This window comes from Elgaria multicarinata, chromosome 7 (assembly GCF_023053635.1).
Source record: "Elgaria multicarinata webbii isolate HBS135686 ecotype San Diego chromosome 7, rElgMul1.1.pri, whole genome shotgun sequence".
NCBI classification, from domain to species: Eukaryota; Metazoa; Chordata; class Lepidosauria; order Squamata; family Anguidae; genus Elgaria; species Elgaria multicarinata.
Window position 1 is genome coordinate 78,436,215 of NC_086177.1, and position 24,795 is coordinate 78,461,009.

The window sequence follows — 24,795 nt, forward strand, 5'->3', positions numbered from 1 at the left end:
GACACGGAAGTGCTGCTCCGTGGAGTGGAATTTCCACTCTGTGGAATTGTTGTCTCCTCCCCAAGTCTCGTCACTCCCCACCGAATGGCAGCACTGGCTACTGCTTACCTTACTGGGGGCACCATTCTGTGGCGGGGGAGGGGAAGTAGATGCACCGTGTGGAGATGTGGCGCCCATTGCCAAGTGTTGGCCGTGGTGGCGGAGGAATCCCACCTCCTGTCAAGAGGAGAGAGGGCTCCGCCGGGGCTTCTTTCTCCAGCAACAACCATGACATGTCTTTCGCAGTGGCCATTGCTGGAGAAAGAAGCCCCGGCGGAGCCCTCTCTCCTCTTGACAGGAGGTGGGATTCTGCCGCTGCTGCTGCAGCCGTCACTCGGCAATGGGTGCGCTGCGACTCCCCTGTCATGGGAGGCAAGGCACCCGCCGGTTGTTGCTGCGCCCAACACAGAGGGACAGGCGATGGGGATGTTGCTCAGCACTGATGCATCCTTCGCTGGAGGCTGGATTGCACACCCTGACACACAAGGAGACCATTCCAAAGCCTCTTGTTTGTGCGGTGGCAGAAACACACGCTGTCCCCGTCCCAGAAGCAAGAGGCTTCGGAATGGTCTCTTCGTGTGTCAGGGCGTGCAATCCAGCCTCCAGCGAAGGACGCATAACATCATCCCTCACAGGGGATCACATGGCTTGGGCCAACCTGTCCTTCCCCATTGGGGCCATAGCAACAGGGAAGTGGGCGGCTCTAGCAATGTTGCCATGGCCCCAATGGGGAAGGATGTGTCAGCGCAGAGAGAACTTCGCTGCGAGAGCACCATTTGTCTTGGCAGTGCCTCTTTTGTCCCCATCTAGTTTCGAGGCACAGAGCGGGGAAATCTGAGGATCACAAGTCTCCCTGCTCTGTGCCAAGACAAATGATGCCCTCTCAGCAGAGAAGTTCTCTCCACACCAATGCGTCCTTTACCCCCGTCTCCATAACACCAGGGATAGGGGCGGCTGCAACAATGCCACCCAATGCCCCGTTGCTATGGAAATGATGGTGACAGAGGGGCGCACAAGGATCCTAGCTGCTGTTGCGACGAGCAGTACAGATTCTTCTGCATCGGTGGATGGGTTTCTCCTACAGTTGGACATTTCATGTCCACATGGATTGGGGGGTGGGGGGGCAAGGGACATGCACGTCCCTGGGAACATGTGGGGCACCGCGACCAGTGGCGCCCCACCAAGGGACGGCATGTGCCCATGCCGGGAAGTGCATGGGGAGCTGAGGATCACGCCGCCCCACCAAGGGACAGCACAATTGGGGCTCCACAAACGCTTGCTGGGATGGGTTTATTTCCCCTGCTGGTGGAGTCCTGCTGGGCAAGAGCAGCCGTGGTTTCTGCTGCTCTTACCTCGTGACTCTGTTGGCAGGGGAAATAATCAACGGAGCCTGCCACACGACATGATAACCAACGGTTGTGCAGAAAAACAACTCTGCAAACCCTTGGTTATTTCCGTTGGTTATTTTTTGGAAATAACCAACCATGGCGTGGTTTTTGTCTGACAGATGACATGTTAGTCAACGGGGGACTATTTAATCAACAGTTGATTAAATAGTCTACTGTTGACTACTGTGTCATCTGAACTGAGCCACTCTGTGTGTGTGTGTGTGTGTGTGTGTGTGTGTGTGTGTGTGTAGTTTTTAAAATGTCATGCATTGTTCCTTAATGGAACAATTTAGGAAAAAATGTCTCTTGCGTATTTAAAAGAGCAGCATTTTCCTCTCTCTTTCTTTTAATTGCTCTATTGACATACAAAGGAAATATTCAGCTTCCTAACAGATCACTTGTTTTTGACAAATACAACTGCAGTCAGTTGGGCATCTGCCAAGAGTAATAGTTGAAGGATCGGGAGATGAAAGGAAATATAGTACTGCCATTGTTGTATCAATGGGATATTACTTGTTGAGTATTCTGTAGTATTATTACTATTATGTCTGGAGCATATAAGCAATGCTTCTAGATCAGCTGAGCGGCATTAGCTTCCATTAGATTTTCAAAATGATGACGCTTCTTATTTACATCAGTGTTAGTACTGTGAATAATTAATTTATGAACAATTGCTTGCTGAGAGACTATTTTGAGAAATTAGATAATTAAATAGGCAAACCTAAGCAGTTCCTGTGTTTCAGAATATAGTATCCTTGGAAACACAGGTTTCCATTTAAGTCTCTCTCTTCCCTTGCATCAGGGATAGGCTGATTTCAGTCTTGCATAGTCTGCTCTCCCCCCCCTTGCATTTTTGTTTATTTGTTTGTTTTGCAATTTTACTGGATTCCCCATGATTACTGAGTTTGTTCTGAAAATTTAAAATATGAATACATATACTGGCTCACTTCAGACTGCACATTTCTCAACGGTGGTTTTAGAACTCCACGGTGGAGTGTATACACCACTGCTGAGAAATGTGTTGTCTGGCAGACAAATTCCATGCAGTGGTGGAGTTTTTCTTGAAAACACTCCAAACAGAATATCCACGCTTTGCAGAGGAGAGTTCCTGCACAACCGTCATGTGTGGCAGGCTCTGTGGAGTTTTCTGTTGCATTGAGTTGATTTTTCCCACTGGGGACAGAGTTCCATGGCAAGAGCGGTGAAAGGAGCAAGTGCCTTTCTAGGAGAGCCACTAGGATTGGTGTTTTTTTTCCAGCAATGGCTGATGGGATACCATCAGGAGGACTGGGGGAGGAGAGAGGGTGGACGAACTGTCAATCAAACGTTGCGATGGATTTTACTCAATTCCATGGTAGCCCACAGTCACACAACAGTGGCGTTAGAACATGTTGTGTGGGAGTACCTTCCACCATTCTAGCATTCTTTTCAGGAATACCGATAGACTGTAGGTGGCCCATTGGAAATTAACCAGTGGCCTAATGCTGTCTTTCATTATTTAGTGTGGCTCTGGTCCATATTCTAACTTGCTTAACAGAAGGATTTGCCATGGTATGGAGCACAATATTTCTATGATGTTGCCCATCTGTCTTCCACAGGAAGGAAGGCTTGCATGCTGCTTCATCTATATGTTTTATGAACTAGCTAAATTTTTGGTTCCCTTTTTATAATCTTACATAGTTTGTAGTCTGTGGTTATAATGACATTACGTATGAATATATTATTGGGGTGGGGTTGTAAAGGGGGAAAATACTTCCAAAAATTGCCTGTGGCAATTTTTATTGGAATGGTAGCCAATAGAGAAAGTTCTAGTCATTAATTTTAATTTTAATTTCAATTTTCAATTTAATACACACACACACACTTCTTTATTGCGATCCATAGATCCATGAAAAAGAACAAAGAACAAGAATCAAACATGAAATCATACACTTAGAGCTATTATCAACTTATGTCTAATACATAGAGAACTCTAATCCTGGCCGCCACTGTAAGAAATTTAGCAACAGCCAAAGTTATTCTTGAGGACTTATCTTCCAACAGAAACTTAACATAAAATTTGTCTGAACTTCTGGACAGTTTACTCAACAATGGGGTGATCATAAGATGGCGGGCCTGATTATAAAAGCTACAGGACAGAAGGATATGCTCCATCGTCTCCACTTCCATGTTCCTACAGGGGCACCGTCGTTCCTGATAGGGGACACCAGCATATCTGCCCTGAAGTAATTCAATAGCCCTCCACCCTGCATGAAAGCCTTTAAGGGATAACTTCAGTCCCCAACAAAAAGATCAGTATCCTATTTGGAATTTTGTTGACCATCTCAAACTCAGAATCCACAGATTACTCATGAATGGAACTTTATGAGCTATTTTCTCAACATTTTAATTTCAATTTTCAATTTAATACACACACACACACACACTTCTTTATTGCGATCCATAGATCCATGAAAAAGAACAAAGAACAAGAATCAAACATGAAATCATACACTTAGAGCTATTATCAACTTATGTCTAATACATAGAGAGCTCTAATCCTGGCCGCCACTGTAAGAAATTTAGCAACAGCCAAAGTTATTCTTGAGGACTTATCTTCCAACAGAAACTTAACATAAAATTTGTCTGAACTTCTGGACAGTTTACTCAACAATGGGGTGATCATAAGATGGCGGGCCTGATTATAAAAGCTACAGGACAGAAGGATATGCTCCATCGTCTCCACTTCCATGTTCCTACAGGGGCACCGTCGTTCCTGATAGGGGACACCAGCATATCTGCCCTGAAGTAATTCAATAGCCCTCCACCCTGCATGAAAGCCTTTAAGGGATAACTTCAGTCCCCAACAAAAAGATCAGTATCCTATTTGGAATTTTGTTGACCATCTCAAACTCAGAATCCACAGATTACTCATGAATGGAACTTTATGAGCTATTTTCTCAACATTCATTTGCTGTGGTTTAAAATGCATAAATAGTAGAATAATAACAACAACAACTAATAATAATATATTTCTTATTATTATTTCTCTCCCATTGGATCGAGGTAGGGAACAACAACAAGCATAAAGCACATAAAATACTGATTAAAAACATAGAATCATAGAATAGAATCATAGAATAGCAGAGTTGGAAGGGGCCTACAAGGCCATCGAGTCCAACCCCCTGCTCAATACAGGAATCCACCTTAAAGCATCCCTGACAGATGGTTGTCCAGCTGCCTCTTGAATGCCTCTAGTGTGGGAGAGCCCACAACCTCCCTAGGTAGCTGATTCCATTGTCGCACTGCTCTAACAGTCAGGAAGTTTTTCCTGATGTCCAGCCGGAATCTAGCTTCCTTTAACTTGAGCCCGTTATTCCGTGTCCTGCACTCTGGGAGGATCGAGAAGAGATCCTGGCCCTCCTCTGTGTGACAACCTTTTAAGTATTTGAAGAGTGCTATCATGTCTCCCCTCAATCTTCTCTTCTCCAGGCTAAACATGCCCAGTTCTTTCAGTCTCTCTTCATAGGGCTTTGTTTCTAGACCTCTGATCATCCTGGTTGCCCTCTTCTGAACACGCTCCAGCTTGTCTGCGTCCTTCTTGAATTGTGGAGCCCAGAACTGGACGCAATACTCTAGATGAGGCCTAACCAGGGCCGAATAGAGAGGAACCAGTACCTCACGTGATTTGGAAGCTATACTTCTATTAATGCAGCCCAAAATAGCATTTGCCTTTCTTGCAGCCATATCGCACTGTTGGCTCATATTCTTGGCTGTTGGCTCATGGTATACACTGTTTAAAAGCATCCTAAAAGCATCCTAAAAACATACTAAAAATATCCTAAAATTAGTGAATTAGTAAAATTAGTCAAAGTAGTGAATAGTGCTGCAATGTTGATCAATTACTTTGGCCCGTTTTTCTCTAATGATAGTTAATTTCCTGGGCAGTTTTAATTAAAAGTAGAAAGAAGGTCTGAATGGTGTGCTAGTGTTTCTGTTCTGTTGAATGCAGAAATTTTATCAGGTACAAAATTATATGGCGCGCTTTCTGCTCCTCGTCTATTGTATAAATTGGGATTACAACTGAAAACTTTGGAAAAGAAATCATATGGCCTTCAAGCTTATAGACACTGCCTGTAGTGAATTCATTTTTAAATGAATTAAAAAATTGGTATGTACTTTCTTATAAACTGTATGCTAAAAAGCGTATGTTTCTAGATATAGACAATTTTAGCATTTCTAGGATTCTTTAGTTCCCCATTTATTTTTAGCGAAGAGATCGGGGCCACCATCCCAATCAATATTTAGTTCCCCAATGTCCATAGGATCACAAGTTTACTATCTTTGCCCATGGGAGGAAAAGGTTTAATGCTGTCAGCTGGGAAATGCAGAACATTTCCATTTTTATAGGCAATTTTATGAATGATATGGGGAAGGGAGAAAGGGGGGGGGGTACTCAGACTCCTTGCAATGTAGACAGGGAGTATAAAACAAACAGTATAAAAACATGATATACAATACAATATAAAAGCACACCCAGGATAAAATCAGCAGCAGTGCAGAAATACAAATTTAAAATACAAATTTAAAACAACCAAGTTAAAATTAATTTATAGACTGTTAAAATACTGAGAGAATAAAAAGGTCTTCACCTGGCATCTAAAAATATATAGTGTAGGTGCCAGGCGAACCTCCTTAAGGAGCTCATTCCACAGCTGGGGTTCCACAGCAGAGAAGGCCCTCCTGAGTCACCTGCCTCACTTCCTTTGGCAGGGGCTCACGGAGAAGCTTCCTCAGAGATAAGCCTCCTTATCCTGGCAAGCTGACTAAATTCCTTGGCTTTCAGAAGGCAAGTGGGGGGTGAAAAACTCTCACTGCAGCCCAACTGAAATCATTCAGTCTACTTTTGGCAAGAATTCAACTCTGACCTTGATGGCCTGGAGACTAGATTAATATGATGGTGGTTTCATTAGTGTGTGCAGGATCATCTTCGTGAAATGGAGTTTCTTTCCAAGCAGCTAAATCTTAACAGGAAAATGGATGCAGTTTCTCTCAAGAAAGGCAAGGAAGTTGGTTTGAGTTTAGTGTCTGATTTTTAGGTCTACTGAAAATAAATATAGCAAAAGAACTTGCCTGTGGCTATGAGGTTATAAGTGAGAATTGTATTGCCGTAATAGATCTGTGTCTTTTTCTTTTTCTTTTAAGATACTGGAAGTGTGGGTCGACCTGAAGATTTGTTACCATGCAAGATTTGTGGAAGGACGTTTTTTCAAAATGCATTAGTGAGTAAAAAAAATCGGATGACTTAAATCAAGTTTGAGAAGTGATCATTTTTTTTAAAAAAAAAAGATGTGGTTGTGCACCTCTGCTGACAATTTTTCTCACTTTCCAGTGTTAGCAGTTCAAACATAGATGCTGTTCTTCTGAATATTTCATGAATTATTTACCTAGGTCTTAATGAATCATTCCATAAAAGCAGCTGACTGGCAATATGGTACATCTTTATTCATGTGCAAGGGAGTGACCTGGCTCGCAGATAACACTAGCTCATTGTTTATTTAAGTCATGGGTTGTTAAATTCTGGGTTATCCTAATGAGTGAGCCCAGCTGCATTAAGGAACCATGGTTGGTTAACCACAAATAACCCATAAAGAGAAGGCATGATTTGTTGTTGGATTGTAATCTCTGGGTTGTTTAAACCATGGGTTTTCATTACATGTTAATCCAGAACCATGGGTTGTTTCGCAAGACTACCGAGGGGGCGGGCAAGAATAGTAAACGAACAAGCAAAAGCTGCTCTGCATGCCAGTAGCACCACAGAGGCATTTGGAATACAGGGAGAAATCGCCAAAGGAGGAAAATAAAGTACAGTTTATTCTATTGTCTGCCAAACACACTGGATATGGCAAAAAAACATCGGTTAAATAAAATAAATAAACCATGAATTAGTGTTATGTGAAAATCGGGTCATTGTGTGCAAGTAACAGGAACTCTTTTTTGTTGTCTCTTTTCTGGCCAGCATTATTCTTTTGCAGGCTGTTTTTTAAAGCATAAAACTTTAAAAAGAAGCCTATATTGCTGAATAGTTCATGAGATGCGACTGCTTTTGATACTTTAATCTTGTTTCATACATATTTGTTTTTGTTTATTATTAATCTATTCTTCTTCTTCGTGGTCTCTGTGCATCACACATATGGGCTCTGCGCCTGCGCAGGGCCCATATGTGTGACTGCACAGATGACCACTCGAAGAACTACAGTTACAGGTAAGCAACCTGTCTTTATTACCATCATCATCATCTATTATTATCATCATCATCCAAAGCACTTGGAATAAGGTGGAAATGATAATTCATATAAACAAATACAAGCTTTATCCTTCCAGGTCTTCCTGTCCCTCTTTCATGATAGGGATAGCCAGTAACCAGAGGGTGGGAAAAAATCTTCCCAAATCTAAATATTGCCTTTCTTTCCTGTTCTACTCACAGAGAAAACATGTTCCCATTTGCCAAAAATCTGCTATTAGAAAAAGAAAAACATTTGACTCCAGCAGGCAGAGAGCTGAAGGCACTGATATTTCCACAGTAAAACCTCTGAAGCCACGGGTAGGTATATAGATTTTTGGATAATACCATACTAGACGGCTGCCTATCCATGGGTATGTAGTGCAAATTATTGATTAGTTGAACAAGAGAGTGGTAACCGTTTTTAGGGGCATATCTTGCATGGTACCCCATTAAACCTACATAATTTATTAAGATACTGATTGCAAACTTCGTATCAGATTTGAAAAATTGAATTGGGAATAATTCATCCTAAACCTAAGCATGATTACTCAGAAGCAATTCCCTACCAAATTTAATAAGATTTATTTCCTCCTTTGGATTGCAACCAGTATGATTATTAGGTTGCTGTTGTGTTTAAAGAGTTCTAGTCATATATTGCATAAGCTACTATTATTAAAGGTTATTTTTTAATTTAAAAAAGTTTTGTTTTCTAAAGAGTTACAGGAGCCAGCATGAAAAGCTAGAGCAGAGTAGTGTGTTGCTATGAATATTTCATGGCTTTGACATTGGGCTTTGAACCCAGGTTATGTGGCAAATTTGAGATTTTTGAAAGATAGCTAAGAGAGAGTAAGGAATATTGTTGAGTTTGGCTCCAAATAATTTTGCATCTCAGAAAACTAGTTTTCCTTGTGCAAGAGAGAAAACATGCAAAATACATAAGGCCATAACCTGTACTGGATCACTTTGTGTTGGTACAGAAGTATGCAAACTTTTGGATTACACATTACTGATGCTTTAGACCATTGTAGTTCAAAAGCTTGCCTACCCCTACATCAGTGGGAGTTGATTTAGTATACCAGTAATTTCTAAGACAGTCTAATGCAGCAACTGACTGCATATCAAACTACAGTTTTTATAGGTATCCTGATTCTCCCAAGGGGCAACGTGACTTCATGATACAGGCAGGATTTATACTTAATGGTGGTGTTTGCAATATAGCATTCAAAACAGGAGAAGTCATTTCTGTCAAATTGCAAATATATGTGTGCTGTCCCTGTTGTCTTCTTAGCCAGAACCCCCAAAGAAACCATCAAACTGGAGACGGAAGCATGAGGAACTCCTAGCAGCTATACGAGCAGCCAAAGGGGTTGATCAGGTTCTTAAAGAAGGGGGGAAACTTCCTCCACCACCACCACCTACTTACGATCCTGGTATGTAATGTGAGGATCTGAAAATGTGAATCATAGTATCAGTTCAAGCAGTATTACTTCCAAATGGCTAGATCAGCCTTCTCCAACTTGGTGCCCTCCAGATGTGTTGGACTGCAACTCCCATCATTCCCAGTCAGCATGGCTTTTCCAAAGTCTCAGGTGTTTGGTCTGGTCATGATCAGAATAATGTGCAGTTCAAGGCATATCAATAGCCCATTGTTACCATACTTGCTTGTGACATGCATCTCTATACAAATGTGAAACCTTTCCAGGTTCCGAGAGTAGCCCTGCAGGAGCAACAGGTGACTGGAGGAATTTAGAGTGGGTACTGAGGAACTTCTTTCCTCTGCACCTCTGGCTGTCTTGCTTATTTGCAGAAGTTTAGTGTTTGTTTGTTTTTACATGGACTTCCCGTAGGCCTGGATATGCTGTCCTGTTTTGTCTTCTCTCCTGCCTGAGCTCTGTGACTGCATCATTCCTGCGTCTAAAATTGTAATGCTGGAAAGAGTTATTTATTTATTTATTTAAGGATTTTTTATGCCGCCATTCAGCCAAAAAAGGCTCTCATGGCGGCTTACAAAAGTATTTCTTGACAGTCCCTGCCCACAGGCTTACAATCTAAAAGACATGACACAAAAGGAAAGGGGATTGGGAGGGAGGAGGAGGAGGAGGAGGGGGAAAAGGAAAGCAAACTCAGGCACTACAATCTTAGTTGGAAAGTTCAGCAGTTACAGGTGACAGCAGGAGGGAGGGGGCTCTCAGCTGGAGCTGGACCCAGGCATGGTGGAGAGGTGCCTGGTTGCTGCTTCCTCCCTCACTGGTGGCCTCTGCAGAGACAGTTGGTAGCAGGAGGGAGGGGGCTCTCAGCTGGAGCTGGACCCAGGCACGGTGGAGAGGTGCCTGGCTGCTGCTTCCTCCCTCACTGGTGGCCTCTGCAGAGACAGTTGGTAGCAGGAGGGAGGGGGCTCTCAGCTGGAGCTGGACCCAGGCACGGTGGAGAGGTGCCTGGCTGCTGCTTCCTCCCTCACTGGTGGCCTCTGCAGAGACAGTTGGTAGCAGGAGGGAGGGGGCTCTCAGCTGGAGCTGGACCCAGGCACGGTGGAGAGGTGCCTGGTTGCTGCTTCCTCCCTCACTGGTGGCCTCTGCAGAGACAGTTGGTAGCAGGAGGGAGGGGGCTCTCAGCTGGAGAGTTATACATGTCTACACCTGAGAGAAAGACACAAGTATTCACAGCCGCCACCACCAGCCCAGTTTCTTGGCACACATAGTTTGCCTAGGATTCCCACTGTATTTTTTTAGACATGGGATTGTAAGAATATTCCCATGGCACAAAATGTAGATGGAAAGAAGCCTGCAGTTAAGTAAAAATTTGGTCTATTTTCTACATAAGTTTCGTCTTGTTTTATCTTGGAGTGGTGAGTGATGAGGCAGCAGGCATAGTAGCAGGGTGTTATAGCAGAAAACTGGCAACAGGTCTGACAAAACATAGGCTTGAACTCACTTGAAGGTGTATTCCTTGCCAATGATGGCAAAAAACATAGCATCTGTGCAGTTCCATCCAGCAGAACTTTTACAGGTGGTTAAAGGCCTTTTACAATTGAAATGTGGGAACAGGAGGAACACCCTGTAACTTATTTGCTTCATACTTTGCAAATAAACTCACTCAGATCCGTTCCAACTTAATTTCATATCGACTGCAGACCTAGGCACTATCTAAGCCTGCCACTATGCTCCAGCACAATTGGTTGTGCAAGTGGGACCCACCACTCATGTAACAGAAAGTTAGCAGTTCAAACAGCAACCCTGGATGCAAACAGAAACACTTGCTTCTGGATCAGTACATGTCAGGAGAGCTTCCTTCTGCAAGCTGTGATGACCTGTCCCATTCCAAAAAGAAGGATTTCCACTCATTTCGGATTGCTTTTAGAACCACTAGCTTCTGATGGCAGTGTTTCCCTGAATCAGTGTTTGGAGTTGGTAATGAATTGTATGATGACCAAGCTTGCTTAATCCAAATAAAAGGGGAGAATTGATGGGTGATTGGGTTGAAATAAGAGTACGTGAATTGCCTCTTCTGTGGTCACATGCCCCTTGAAAGAGTAGGCTCACAGTTTAAGAGTGCTCTTGACCCAGCAGCACATCTGAGATCTAGGTGGCATCTGTGAAGAAGGCTGCCTTTTTCCAGTTTGGACAAACTAACTTACCATCTGAGCCCTCTCCAGGGAAAATGTGGTTTAGCCACTGTTGTACATGTGCTAATAAATGTCTAGACTAGTCTGTAACAACATGTTATACTATACTTGGAGTTGCTCTTGAATACTAGTTGAAAGCTATGACTGGTTATAAATTAGGCAGCTGAATTTTGATGGAGACTAGTTTCTTAGGTTATATTATCCCAATATTAAGAGAACTTTATGGATTGCCAGTTAGCATGTGAGTGAATTTAAGGTGCTGATACTTTGGTGGGCCGGGACTAAGTGGTCTGGGATTTACCTGAATGAGCACCATGCCCCATATAATTCTCCCCCCACTACCCCAAATAAGCTCTTAGAACACATTCTGATTCTCTTCTGTAGCCTGGCGTTGATGAGTAGGGTTTTTTTTTCCCCAATAATGGCCACCGTTATTTGGAACTCCCTTTTGAAAGATGGTTAGCCAGATCCCTTTGCTGCTTTAAGTGCATGGTAAAAACATTTGTTTAGAAAGGCTTTTGGAAGTTGATGGCTTTAGTGCTGCTTCTTCTTAATTGATTATATTGGTTTACTGCTAACTTTTAATATATGTTTAAATTATGATGCAGTTCTATTGATTTATAGTGATTTTGGTACTTGTATTTTTATGCTGTATTTTGTTTTTATTGTAAGCTACCTTGTGAGTCTCGCCTGGAGTGAAAATCAGGGCAAAAATCAAGTCAGTGAGTAAATTAATAAACAAAATTGTATTATTATTTGTGTTTCATGGATTGCTATTGAATGTAGATTACATCCAGTGCCCATATTGCCAGAGAAGGTTCAATGAAAGCGCGGCTGATCGACACATCAATTTCTGCAAAGAACAGGCAGCACGCATTTCTAATAAAGGAAAAGTGGTTACTGATGTTAAAGGGAAGCTCCCCACTCGAGCACAGGTAAACAGACTGTTCCATCTCAACAGGTTTTTCTCTCCATTTCATTACTTACCCCAATCGGGGGGGGGGGGCGGTGTTACATCAGTGGTAGAGTACATGTTTTGTATGCAAAAGGTCCCCAGTACCTCCAGGTAGAGTTGGGAAAGACTTTCTCTGGAAACCTAGACAGACGCTTCCACACTGTAGACTAGCCTTCCCCAGCTTGGTGCCCTCCAGATGCTTTGGATGTCCGTTCCCAGCCCCACCTGGGAGTTGTAATACAAAACATCTGGAGGTCATCAAGTTGGAGAAGGCTGCTGTTAGCAATACTGAGCTAGATGGTCTGACCTAGTACAAATGCAAGAGGTGATGACCTTAACCTAACACAGTATAAATGAAAACAAGGAAGTTAAGGAAACAGGTAAAAAATGCAATTTTATATACTAAAATATAATGTTAAAAATAACATACACAGAGCATTTCACAAGTACAGTAATACAACGAGACAATCAGAATGCTAGACAAAAAATGCTCAGTAAACCTGGTACAAGGCAGCTTCCTGACCTGGTACAAGGCAGCTTCTAATGATTCTAATTATTCATTAGTTCTTTCCCCCAACCACTATAGGTAGGCAATATATTTTAGCTAAGGAACAAGGTGTTTCTCTAGCTGTGCATAGAAATGTCCATAATTTCAGTGGTGAAGCCGCACTGGAAGGATGCTAAATGTGCCCTTGCTAAGCAGTTTTCCTGTTCAAGGTTAAGCTCCGCTGGTGTGTTACAGCAGCTGTTGGGTGTATAGCTCAGATTGGCTTGTCCCTGTGATGTCACCGAACACACACACACACAGCAGTTTTGCAACTTTTACAAACTGATCAGGTTTTTTTTTAAAAAAAACACACACCAAATGAATGTTCTTTAAATATAAACATGTGTTAAAAATGGACCAGGGGAAAAGAACAAGCCTGTGGACTGAATCAACATTGGAATTGCTGGTATACATTTCTTTTCTTTTCACAAAAGAGTAGGTAGAAGATAGGCATACCTTGGAGGAGTAAAACAAGAACAACAACAACGACATGGAAAACCCTGCCTTTAAGATACTGTTTAAAATGTCCTATGGGAAGGAAGAGGTATTCATTATCGCTTCAGGAAATCAGATCAGAGGAAGACAAAACACTGCAATTTTATTGACTGTTCTGTTCAATAATTATCTTATTAGATATAGAGTGGTATATAAATCTCGTAAGTAAGTACCGTATTTCTTCGATTGTAAGACGCCATCGATTGTAAGATGCACACGAATTTCAGTACCACGAACAGAAAAAAAAAACCCTAAGACACACCCGCGATTCTAAGACGCACCCCATTTTTAGAGATGTTTATATGGGGGGAAAAGTGTGTCTTAGAATCGAAGAAGTAGGGTAAATAATTAATTGCTTTGATTCATTTTCATGTCTGTTGTTTCAGTGCAAGCTGCCATCAGTGAAGAAGCTGCCTTCTACAGGAATAACACCGCCAGCCTCATCACGCTTGCCACAACCAAGTAACATTTGAAAAGTCGATACAGATGTTGCACATCAGGGATGCTTGAATAAACATTACCACAGGGCAGGGGTGCAAAAGGACCTTTTTCTGTTGGGGGCTCAGATTGCCCTCCACTGGACCCTCTCTATAGGCTGGATGTAGAGAAATCCCCCCTGGAGGAATTCCTACTGCTATCTCAGATTGGAGATCAGAGATAACAGCGAGGATTCCCCTGCACGCCACTCCCTCTCCCAACGGGAGGAAGAGCACCATGCAAAGGAATTTCCACTGCTGACTGTGACCTCAAATCACAGACAGCAGCAGGAATTCTTTCCAGGAGGGATTTTCCCAGGGTTGGCGCTTGGAGGAGTCCAAGAGGCTCCATGGGCTGGATTGGGAAGCCCAGCCAGCTGGGGATTCTTCACCCCTTTCACAGGGCAATAGCTAGCAAGATGTAATTAGTACGCACATACACAACTATGTAGGCTTTGGGAGCCTTTCTGTATCTTGGGCCTCATCTACACCAAGCAGGATATTACACTATGAAAGCAGTATGAAAGCAGTATATAAAAGGCAGGAGCCACACTACTGCTTTATAACAGTATCGAAGTGCACTGACAACTGTTGGGGCCCATTGACACATACCATATACCTCTTTCATATCACTACATCCTGCTTGGTGTGGCTCCTGCCTCTTATATACCACTTTTATAGTGCAATATCCTGCTTGGTGTAGATTAGGCCTTGGTGTTACTTCTGTGAAACTCCGGGTTAGAACAAAGGCAAATAGCACTCTTTGCATAGAACTTGTCACCTGCAAGTGGTGGCTCAATGTTAGAGCACTTGGTGTGCATGTGTCGAGGTCCCACGTTCAATCTGTGGCATCTCCTGATGGGGCTGGGAAAGAACCCTGACTGAAGCCCTTGAGAGAGGCTGCCAGTCAGGGAACTAAATGGACAAATGCCTTGTCTTTGTATAATAAGAAGGTGAATAAGACCCTAGCTATGTATTTTATTGAGGCTGCACACAACTTGGAAGCTTTATCTGAATTTTTTAAAACAACAGCAAGGTGTAATTTTGAAAGCAGTTGTGCAGTTGCCACAGAGCAGAAGAGGTTAAACACGAGAGCAGAGGTGCTACCCCAGCCATAAACACGGTGGCCCCGTTCAGACGACACGCTAAACCATGATGCTTAACCACAAAATGGTTAATGGAATGCGTTCCGTTAACCATTTTGTGGTTAAGCAGCATGGTTTAGCATGTTGTCTGAACAGGGCCTGCCTCTCTTGGCTCCCTGTGCAGTTGCTTCTTCTGGTCATTTAAGACTGCAGCAGGAAACTGTGGTTGTACGGGATGCTCTTTCTGATCTGGGCAAAGAAGGTTGATGTGACTGAGTAGGGAAACAATGATCAATAGAGGGGAGGAGGAAGGCTGGCAGGTAGACAAATGAACTGATGGGTTTTTACGTGTTTGCAAGTCTGCTTTAAAATATATTAAATTACACCGAGCGGTGAGGCTAATGGCCTTGCTAGTGGTTTTGACTTGGTTTCTGCCTAATGCAAGCCAGCCTTGCGTAGTGCGTAGACTGAGCTTTGGGCTTGGATGGGGGAAACGTGGATTGAAATCACTCTGCACAAAGCCATACTGTTGTCTGGGTGACCTTGCGCAAATCATTGTCTCCCGGGATTGTACTACTACACTGATACTAGGGAGTTCCAGGCTCACAAAACTTCTTTATTATGTATGACTTGGGACGTTGTATGACTGGGGATTTCATTTCTGCCTGCCTCAGTTGGAAAATCTCCCCTCCCCACCCTGCTGCTTTCCCATTGAAATATCTCTCCCCTGCCCACCCCCTACAAAGTTGCTGTTAGCGCTAGTCGGAGAAGTGGGACTAATGGCAACTTCAGGGTATGTGGGGCAATTTGGATCAGGAAAATAGCACAGGGGGCAGGAGGACTAACCTGCCTGCCCCCCAGCGCTAGTTTTGCAGCTGTTTTGGTCAGCTCCTGCATCATTTCACGGATCTCCCACTTCATGTGTAGTTTGATGCTGTGGAGTGGGGAGGAGAATATAGCTACAGAAATGATGATTTCGCTTTTACTTTATGAAAGGTACACCTGCAAATAAAATAATGACTCCAAGCGGCCCTGTGGGAAGCAAAATCCAGAGTTCCTCTCCGGCTCATAAAAACTTGGCGAGGACAAGCCCACAAACAGGGTAAGTGCGCAATAATTAATGATGTGTGCCCAGGGTGACATCCAACATCATGCTGGTAGAAGGGAGTTCATGGAACCTAGCTGCCCAAAGAAGCCTGTCCCCCTCCAAAGCTACACTGAGGCTGGAGGCACCACCACCCATTGAATAGGGTGAGCTGTGGTAAAAAAAAATAATGGAGCTGTAGGATTATTAGTTTTAAAAAACCACCAAACTGGAACAGTTATTGTGAGACTTACTCTTAAGAGCTAAATATTCCTATCATTATAACACATCACAATAATCTTATTGTGTTGAACTTAACTAGGACTTGGAAATTTATTTATTTTTTTACTCTGGCTCTGGCAGAATGAATGCAAACCTTCGAAAGAAATCTACAGGACAGGAGGATGGGGAAGTGAAGATTGCTTCTTCCATTCCTCCCAGCACCCTGCATCGGGTGATCAGATGCTTCCAGGGGCTTCTAATCGCCGAGGGTGCAACCGTTAGGATTGGGTCCTTAATTTCCCTTTCTACTCATTTTTGAGATGTTTCCTCTTTTAAAATCAAATGTGACTCTGTTAGACTGTTGGATGGAACTCACTACCACAAGATGTCGTGATGGCTTTAAAAGGGGGTTGGATAAATTCCTGGAGGCAAAGGCTATCAATGGCTACTAGCCCTGATGGTTATGTGCTAATTCCAATATTTGAGGCAGTAAGCCTGTGTGCACCAGTTGCTGGGGAACATGGGTGGGAGGGTGCTGATGCACCATGTTCTGCTTTGTTGGTCCCTGGCCAACAGCTGGTGGGCCACTGTGTGAACAGAGTGCTGCATTAGAAGGACCCTTGGTCTGATCCAGCAGGGCACTTCTTACGTTCTTATGACATGGTAGTCACATATATTCTAAAATCAGCATATTTTGGTCTTGTCCTCTAGGTGGCAATATATAACCTCTGTATGAGAAGCAGATATGCCTATTTGCAGCAGTAGCTTTTAAACCTTATTTTTGAAATGAAATTGAAAAATTACTTAGAAATTGCGAATTGTGGATGGTAATCAATGGCATTCTATTTAGCTGCTAAAATGTAGTGCTAATATAGTGCTTCCTGGGGATGGGGTAGCTTAGCTTCTCTCCCCACCCCCCACCCCAATATGTTGTGAACCGCCCAGAGAGCTCTGGCTATTGGGCGGTATAGAAATGTAATAAATAAATAAATATAAATAAATAAATAAATGTTACATCTTATTTGCTTTTCCATTTCTCTCTTGCCATTTTTAACTCCTTTTCTTCTAACGGGGGAAATTAAAACTAAAGTAAAGCTGTTTATATTTGTACAGCCGGACAGACTAAACCTAGAATTGATTTAAATAAACACCCTTGAGAAAATTTTATTTATGTGAAAACTAGAACAATATTCTCCTAAGGAAGAAAGATTAGTGTTTGTAGTTACCTGACCAGAAAATTTAACCTTTTAATAGACTGGTCCAGCAGCTCCAAGTACCTACAGTAGAGCTTTTATGTTCAAGGGCTTCCTTGTTTACTTCTGTGGAAGGGAAGCTCTGCTTTGAACATGGAGATGAATGCTTGGAATTGCTTTCTCCCCATTGAAGTGAATGGAGAAGCCTTCAGAATTTGGCAGTTGAAGAGCTCATCCAACCCTGTGAGGTAGGTTGGGCTGAGAGTCTGTGACTGGCTCAAAGTCACCCAGTGTGTTTCCATGGCCAAGTGGGGACTAGAACCCGGATCTCCTGACTCCCAGCCTGACACTTTAGCCACTACACCACACTGGCTCGACAGTGTGAAGAGTTCCACTCCCACCCCAGTACCCAAAGACGTTGTTGGTGGAACTAATTGGTGTGCTTTTCCAGACAGTGCAGTGGCATATCACTACATTCTTGTGCATGGCAGATAGTTTAGGAATTTGTACATTGCACAGGGCACAGCTGTTGTAGATGTGAATGAAAAATAGTCCCTTTGGTGCATTGCACTGAGGTGGAGGTGGAACTCTTCAAACTGTTCATCTAGGTTGATTTTAAAAGAGGAACCTTCTCTTTTAAATGAAGTGATTGGTAAAGGGAAATTGAAAGGGAAATTAAGGGTGCAACCCTATCAATTGTGCCGTCAGTGATTGGAAGCCCCTGAACTCGGAGATGTCCAGCCATCCAGTGCAGAGCGGGAGAAGGTTCGGAATGTGTTATTCTGTAGCAACATAAGGGGACAGTCCAGTGTTGTTGTCCCCTCACCCTGCACACACACACATACACCGTATCCTACTGTCTTCTTTGCACAGCTGAGCACAGAAGGGACTGCTACCTCCAATCAACAACCCCACTGGCAGCCCTCCTCAATGGAGATGGCTGTATTTGCAGGAGACCCATGTTGTGTGTTGAGAGTGGATTGTACCCTCAGCTTTTGTCTGTTTTTGAATTCTGTCTAACATCTCTTAATATCTTTTAGAGGGTCCCTGAAATCGCGGACAGTAGCACCTACTAATATGACTCGAAATGCTGGCATGGGTATGATAGCAAACAAAAGAAAAGCCTATGGTACTGAAAGCTACTCAAATAGGTAATTCATTACTTTTGCTATCTTGTAAAAGAAAATTGTGATTTTAGAGGCGTAGGATGGCTTGCAAATACCTGGATGCTTGTTTCGTGAAGGGATGGATAGGGTGGAAATAACTCAGAAATAAATGGGCATTCTAGTCTAGTGGCTTCGTGTTGGCGGATGATGTTGCAGGTAACAGCTGTGGAGCAAGGGAAACTGGACTTTGGGATGGGATCCTAACAGGAATACTAGCCGCTTGAACACTCATCGTCCCTTAAAGATTTGTGAATCTGCACCATGGAAGAACAATAATAAATATGTATTAATTATAAAGGGCAGTATCCAAGTTGGTATGAGCGCTAACATAAATTACATCGCTGTACCGTAAGGGACCTCTAGGGCAATAGCGTTAGCTAGCGCAATGGGTTTTCCAGGGAATCCTGGCACTGGGCTACAGTCTCTAATGCTAGCACAACGTGATTTAAGATAGCACTTGTGTCAACATGTGTACTCCCCAACGTGATTATATTTTAAAGGCACAGACCTGGCCCACAAGCTTACAATTTAAAAGTCAATGAGAATGAGGAAATGGGGGATGACACAGAAGGAAAGGAGGGGAGAGGAACAGAAGAAGAGATGCTTTTTCAAACTATGTTTAAACATTTGCAAGGATGTTGGAGAGCAATGAGTTTCATAGAAAATGGGCAGTGAGAGAGAGGACAGAGGTGTGGAATAGAAATAGCAACCCAAGCTTAATCAAGGGGAAAATAGAGCAATAAAGAAGAGAGGGAGGCATAAATGAAGAAATGCTTAACAAAAGATATAATCGCTTAATCTGAACTCAGTGAGAACATAATGGTCAGTGAGGGAGTGCAACAAAGAAAAAACAAGGGCAAAGCCAGATGGAAAACAAATCCCAAATGTGCAACAGAGTTTAGAATGGAGGAAAGAGGGAAAAGCTGAGAAAGAGATAAACCAGAAGTATAGAAAAAGAGCATAAACCAACCTTTCTCAACCTGATGACATCCAGAAGTTTTGGACTTCAATTCGCAGCACCCCCAGCCACCATGGTCGATGGTCAGGTGTCCTGGGAGTTGTAGTCCAAAACATCTGGAGGGTACCAGGTTGGGAAAGGCTGGACTAAACCAATGTCTTTGCAGTGAAAGGAGATGAAGAAAGACTGAGAAGTGGAAACACAGATAATATTATAAATGGGTTAGCTTCTATGGGACTGTTTCCATACAAAAAAGCTTGGCTAGTAGCTTTAGGGATAAGGCAGATGAGAGCAGCATCTCTGCTTATTTTTCCCTTGTCCCACAAAGCTAATACCAACTTTAGGGGGAGGTTTTTGCATCAGGGGAAAGGGCATGGCTAGAAAGGATTAAACATGTTCATTGAGCATCACTTTCCTGATCTTCAGAGTAGCCCGATGGCACTGTTGACTAACAACAACTAAAAAGTGTGGGAGATCCTCCTACTCACAGAACTTGGATTCCATGTCTTGTTTGGCCCTTAGATTTGACTGTGGGCCTTGCTAGACGAGGCCTTAGCGCGCCTTGAGAGCCGGTTTCCCTGCTGTGCGTCCACATGACGCACAGGGGAATCCGGCCCCAGGCTGCACTGAAGCCTCCTCTAACGCGCCATAAGCGAAGTCGCTTATGGCGCGCCTTTTCCCCAGTCCCGGCCTGAGGCCGGAGCTGCAGGACGTCTAGAGACTTCCGTGGCTTTTTGCGGCTACTCGCTTACTCGTGAGTAGCCGCAAAAAGCCGCGGACTGGGCACAGCGGCGCTGTGTCCATCTGGGCGGGGGGGGGGGAAGGCCGGACCCGGCAGGAGGGGGGAGAGCAGGCATCGGGTATGGCAAGGGGAAAGGGCAGGTGAGAGAGAGAGCGGCGGGCGCCGCTGCCCGGGCAATGCCCAGCGTGGAGGGGGTGCGCCGACGCCCGGGGAAGCGGCGGGCACTGCCGCCCGGGCAAGGCCGGGGACAGGGAGGGCAGATGGCACAGGCATCAGGGATGGGGAGGTCAGGGGGGCTGGGGGGATGTCTTGGGGGGGCTTAGTTTTTTAAAAAACCGGACTTACCTGGTCCGGAGTCTTCAGGCCGCACGTGGCCCCTTTAAACTTTAAAAAAAAAATGGCGGACGCTGCAGGGATCCCGATGTCCCTGCGCATCCTGCATCTGGAAGCCGGGGCGGCGCGCGCTAACGTCAGGACGTCGTCGCCTTGCCTCCCTGCCGGCTTATCCCGGCAGGTCTAGCAAAGCCCTGTGTTTGACTTTGGGTGGTGCCTGTTAATTTGGCTTTACCTTTTCTGAGGGGAACAGATGATAATTCATAAGGGGTGGTCCAGTTTAGTCCATTGTTTTGGTGTTCTCCATTGCTGGCATGGAGCATTAGTTTAATCAAATTACAATTAAGATTATGAAGTCCTTTGGGGTTTTTTTTTGTAAAAAGCCCACATATTTAGAATGATTTATTATTGAAAAGCTTTTAGAATGAATACTTTGCAAACCACGTATAAACTATTAATATTTATTTAGCTAACAATTGTTACAATCTTCATTTTGAATTTTTAATGCTTGGTGAAGAACTGGATACGAAAGTGGAGACTGCTCATCTTCTGTCAATGGAGGAAGTTCAAAAAGCAGTGAGGGAAATTCACCTGCGCAGTTACCAAAATTCTGTTACGAATGTGGCGCGAAATACCCAGTGGAATCTGCAAAATTCTGCTGTGAATGTGGAGTCCGAAGAATGGTTTTGTGAACACCTTCTATGAAGCAGAATGAAATATAGCCAGCTCTTCATCCACTACGGCTGCATGGAAATCTGTGCTATTAACTTCCCATCAGAACTTGTGCTAAAACACCATAGTAGTTTTCTAAGAGCAATTCTTTTTGGTTGCAAAGTAATTTATATAGATATATAAATATACTGTATATAAATGATAAGGTACCTAAAAACTGTGCCATTCAAGAAGGTATTCTTGAGACACTGTTGAAAATATCTCTAATGGAGCAAAATATTACACTTCAAGAAGTAGGATTGTTTTGTGGTTTTTTTGTAACCCTACTATGTATTATATCTATAGATAGTTCTCTTGTCATTCACCCATGAGTCATTTGGTCTAAACCAAGTGTTCTAACAAAGAATTCATATACATACAGAATATTGGCTGATGCTCTTATAAGTCAGCAAGTAATTTGCTGAGTAGCTCCACATAAAACTTATTAACAATTTAAGTAGGTTCAATTCAGATTGATCTTCATTTTTTTCTGGGTCTGTTCCAAGACTTGTGTACAGATGCTTTCCTCATGTGTGGTATAAGATTTCTCCTTGCCATTTTTCACATATCCTTCTTCAAATAGAATTTAATTAAGCTGTTAGGATCCTAACTAGTTCTGTTCGCCTCCAAGTCATAAACATAATTATGATTGTTCAGTGTGGACTAAATTATCTCCCTTTGCCCCCCTTATAGAGAGCTCTGTGGGTCTTACAAGGTCTCTGCTTCTTACAAGAACAATAGCAATAGAAGTCCTTTAAAAAAAATTACTATATTTTTAGAACAAATGAGCTTCAGAATATGAAAAGTAAATAATGGTTTTTTTTGTCTTTACAGTGTTTTTGGTGGCTTTTGAGGCCAAAGCAAAAAGAAATAGTTTCAACAGGAGTAGAATGGCCCACTGAAGCTCTTAACTCACATCAGTATTAAGTTACTTCTGTTAGTAATAGTTTACATTTTCACAGAAATTATTTTTCCCTATGGAGATGAATCCAGTAATATTTAATTGTGCCTTTCCCAAAATTAGTTTTGATAAAAAATAAATTCCAACTGCTATTTCTAAGCCATTGTAATTCCCAAGAATAGTAACAGTTTAAGCTATTGGCGGGGCATTTTGCAGCATTTGGCCTTACCCTGCATGATTGGTAATCTAATTTTAAACTTTTTCATTCTTTTTAAAGCTTACTCAATGTGTCTAATGGCAACTGGGAATATGTTTGGTTGATCAAGTCCTCTTCCCTGCTTCTTTTTTCTAGTACTTTCTTGATAATGGCAAAGTGCCGCTCCTAGACAATTAGAATTAATGAGGTCATTGGTGTGGAATTGTACTTGTGGATCTTAGGCTTCATGTGCCCCAATTTCGTGCTGTGACCCAATTTTAATTCTAGCAAGAAGGCTGATATTCTGCCATTGTATAGTATGTAATGGATGTATTTATAGTAACTGTATGTAACAGAACCACCAATACTGGAAGCAAGAGATCAACATGTATAGAATTCTGTTGGGGCTTGCACATATCTTCTACTCCTTACGTATTCAGTCCAGATATATTTTATGTCTTCATTATGAAATTTTTAGGTACAACCCAAATTACCAGACTTGTATTCTATCCATTATGATATTGTGCTTAAATTTGAATTTTGCTGGGAGGGTAGATGTTAATTAAGTTCTTTAAGCAGTTGCACTTTTAAAATATGGATGTTTTGTTAATGGACCCAACAAATCACATTGCTTCTTGAAGGCTCTACGGTGTGTATGATCATCCCAAACTAGAAAGGTTATTATGTGAAGTTGATTCAGATTTTGAAGTCACACTTTAAGATCTTATTTAGAGTGATTGTTTTATATGAGCTTATCCGTGATAGAAATCTAAAAGGCTATCACCAAAAGATCCTAACCACTTATAATGAATTTGATTGAAGTTAATGGAAGATTTTGTCTCTGAATCAATAAATAACGTATTGTTTCACAACAGAGCACGCTGTTTTTAAATAATAGTTGTTACTGTGTAAATTAGTCACAATCAATTAAGGATGCTGTAATGCTTCTTTTCTAGGTTTTTTTTGTTTCATTTTCTGTTTTGAGCACTTGCAGAGCTTCTACCTTTTTGTAACACTGTTGAGAGCCATTTTATAAGATGAGCAGGGCACAATGTTCAATGCTGTGGCTAGAGATTTTCAGGGTCCTAGTTTTCGACTGCAGCCCTTTGAGCTCCTTGAAAAGCCACTGCTGAAGTTTGGGGGACCCTATGGAGAGGAGACTTTTATGTCTACAATGGACTGCATCCAAAAGAGGGTGAGAAAGGCAACAGCCCTTTCCTGTGTGTGCAGATGTGGTATGGCTGCACATTGTGCTGTTAGGAGTCAGCTATAGAAACTTAAGAAGTAGGCTTCTAGAACCCTCATGCAATCCTCAGAATACTAAGGGGAAAACATCTCTCAAAACATTCGTTTTGAGTTTTCATTTCCCAGAAAAACTAATAAATCAACTTTATTCCTATTTGGCAACAAGGTTCAGTGTGCAATTCAAATAATCAATGGGTTTTACATGTTTAATAAGGAAAATGTCATTCACATAGTCATTTTTATCAAATTTGTATTTTATAACACTAAACCTGTCAGATTATTATTTCCCATGTAAATAATGACCCTCACAGAGACATGAGCTCAGTATATTTAAGATTTCACTCAGGGTTACTTCATGTTACTTTTAGCTGCAAAGATTAATCTCTTTGTCCTTATATTTCCCTACTGATAGAGTGGCAGAGAGATCAGTCTTTGCATCTGAAAAGCTAATAATTTATATTCCACTGGATCTTTGGCATTTTATGGAAGAAAGACTGGTATTTGGGGGCTTATACTAGAAAGTTCTGAATGCTCTGCAGCTCCTGCTTAGTTTTGCTGAGATTACACGTTTTCTGGTTTGTTTTGGGTGTCAGCTATTTGAATGAGACTTCATATGCATGTTCATTCACCAAAGATCCCACATGTTTGTTATTTAAATGTTTTCATGTGTTTCTACAGTGGCTTTATTATACCTGCATAACAATACAGATTTCATACAGCATCTGCCTTGATACCTTCAATATATGGTCCTTTTTAACTAGCAAGATCTAAATTTCCACTAAACAGTTATGTGAGCTTTCTGTTTGCTCAGACGACCTTTAGGTTTTCTTAAATGTTCAATTTAAATGCAAAAGCAGTCTGTAAATGCTTCTTGTATGTTATCTAGTCCTTTGTTAAGAATAAAGCAAATATTGCATACAGAAATTCTATTACGTCTTAATGCTGCAGAGTGGTTCTTGTAGCTGATGTTCCAGGCAGTAGCTATGTACCCAGTATATCAGTCCTCCGGCCCTGCAATCTCATACAGTGCCTAGGTAGAGTGCTAGGACTAGATGCCGGCAATCTAACTGAATCCTGACGAGGCAAATGTAATGGGAAAGTATCCCTTGCGACTTTTGGAAGTATTGAAAGATTCAGCCTAAGCATGTTTGTGCCCTGAACTTCATTATCTT

At 42.5% G+C, this 24,795-nt stretch overlaps 1 protein-coding gene across 1 annotated transcript in view; it reads left to right on the forward strand.

Annotated features, from left to right (window-relative positions):
* ZC2HC1A (zinc finger C2HC-type containing 1A) overlaps positions 1-24,591 on the forward strand; it is a 37,237-nt gene extending 12,646 nt beyond the window's left edge. Inside the window, exons 2-9 of the mRNA XM_063130871.1 lie at positions 6,612-6,688; positions 7,894-8,010; positions 8,981-9,122; positions 12,101-12,249; positions 13,698-13,773; positions 15,869-15,974; positions 18,412-18,522; positions 21,088-24,591. Coding sequence (XP_062986941.1) covers positions 6,612-6,688; positions 7,894-8,010; positions 8,981-9,122; positions 12,101-12,249; positions 13,698-13,773; positions 15,869-15,974; positions 18,412-18,522; positions 21,088-21,262 — 953 coding nt within the window. The 3' untranslated portion in view covers positions 21,263-24,591. The remainder of the gene's footprint in view (positions 1-6,611; positions 6,689-7,893; positions 8,011-8,980; positions 9,123-12,100; positions 12,250-13,697; positions 13,774-15,868; positions 15,975-18,411; positions 18,523-21,087) is intronic.
* Positions 24,592-24,795: the final 204 nt, after the last annotated feature.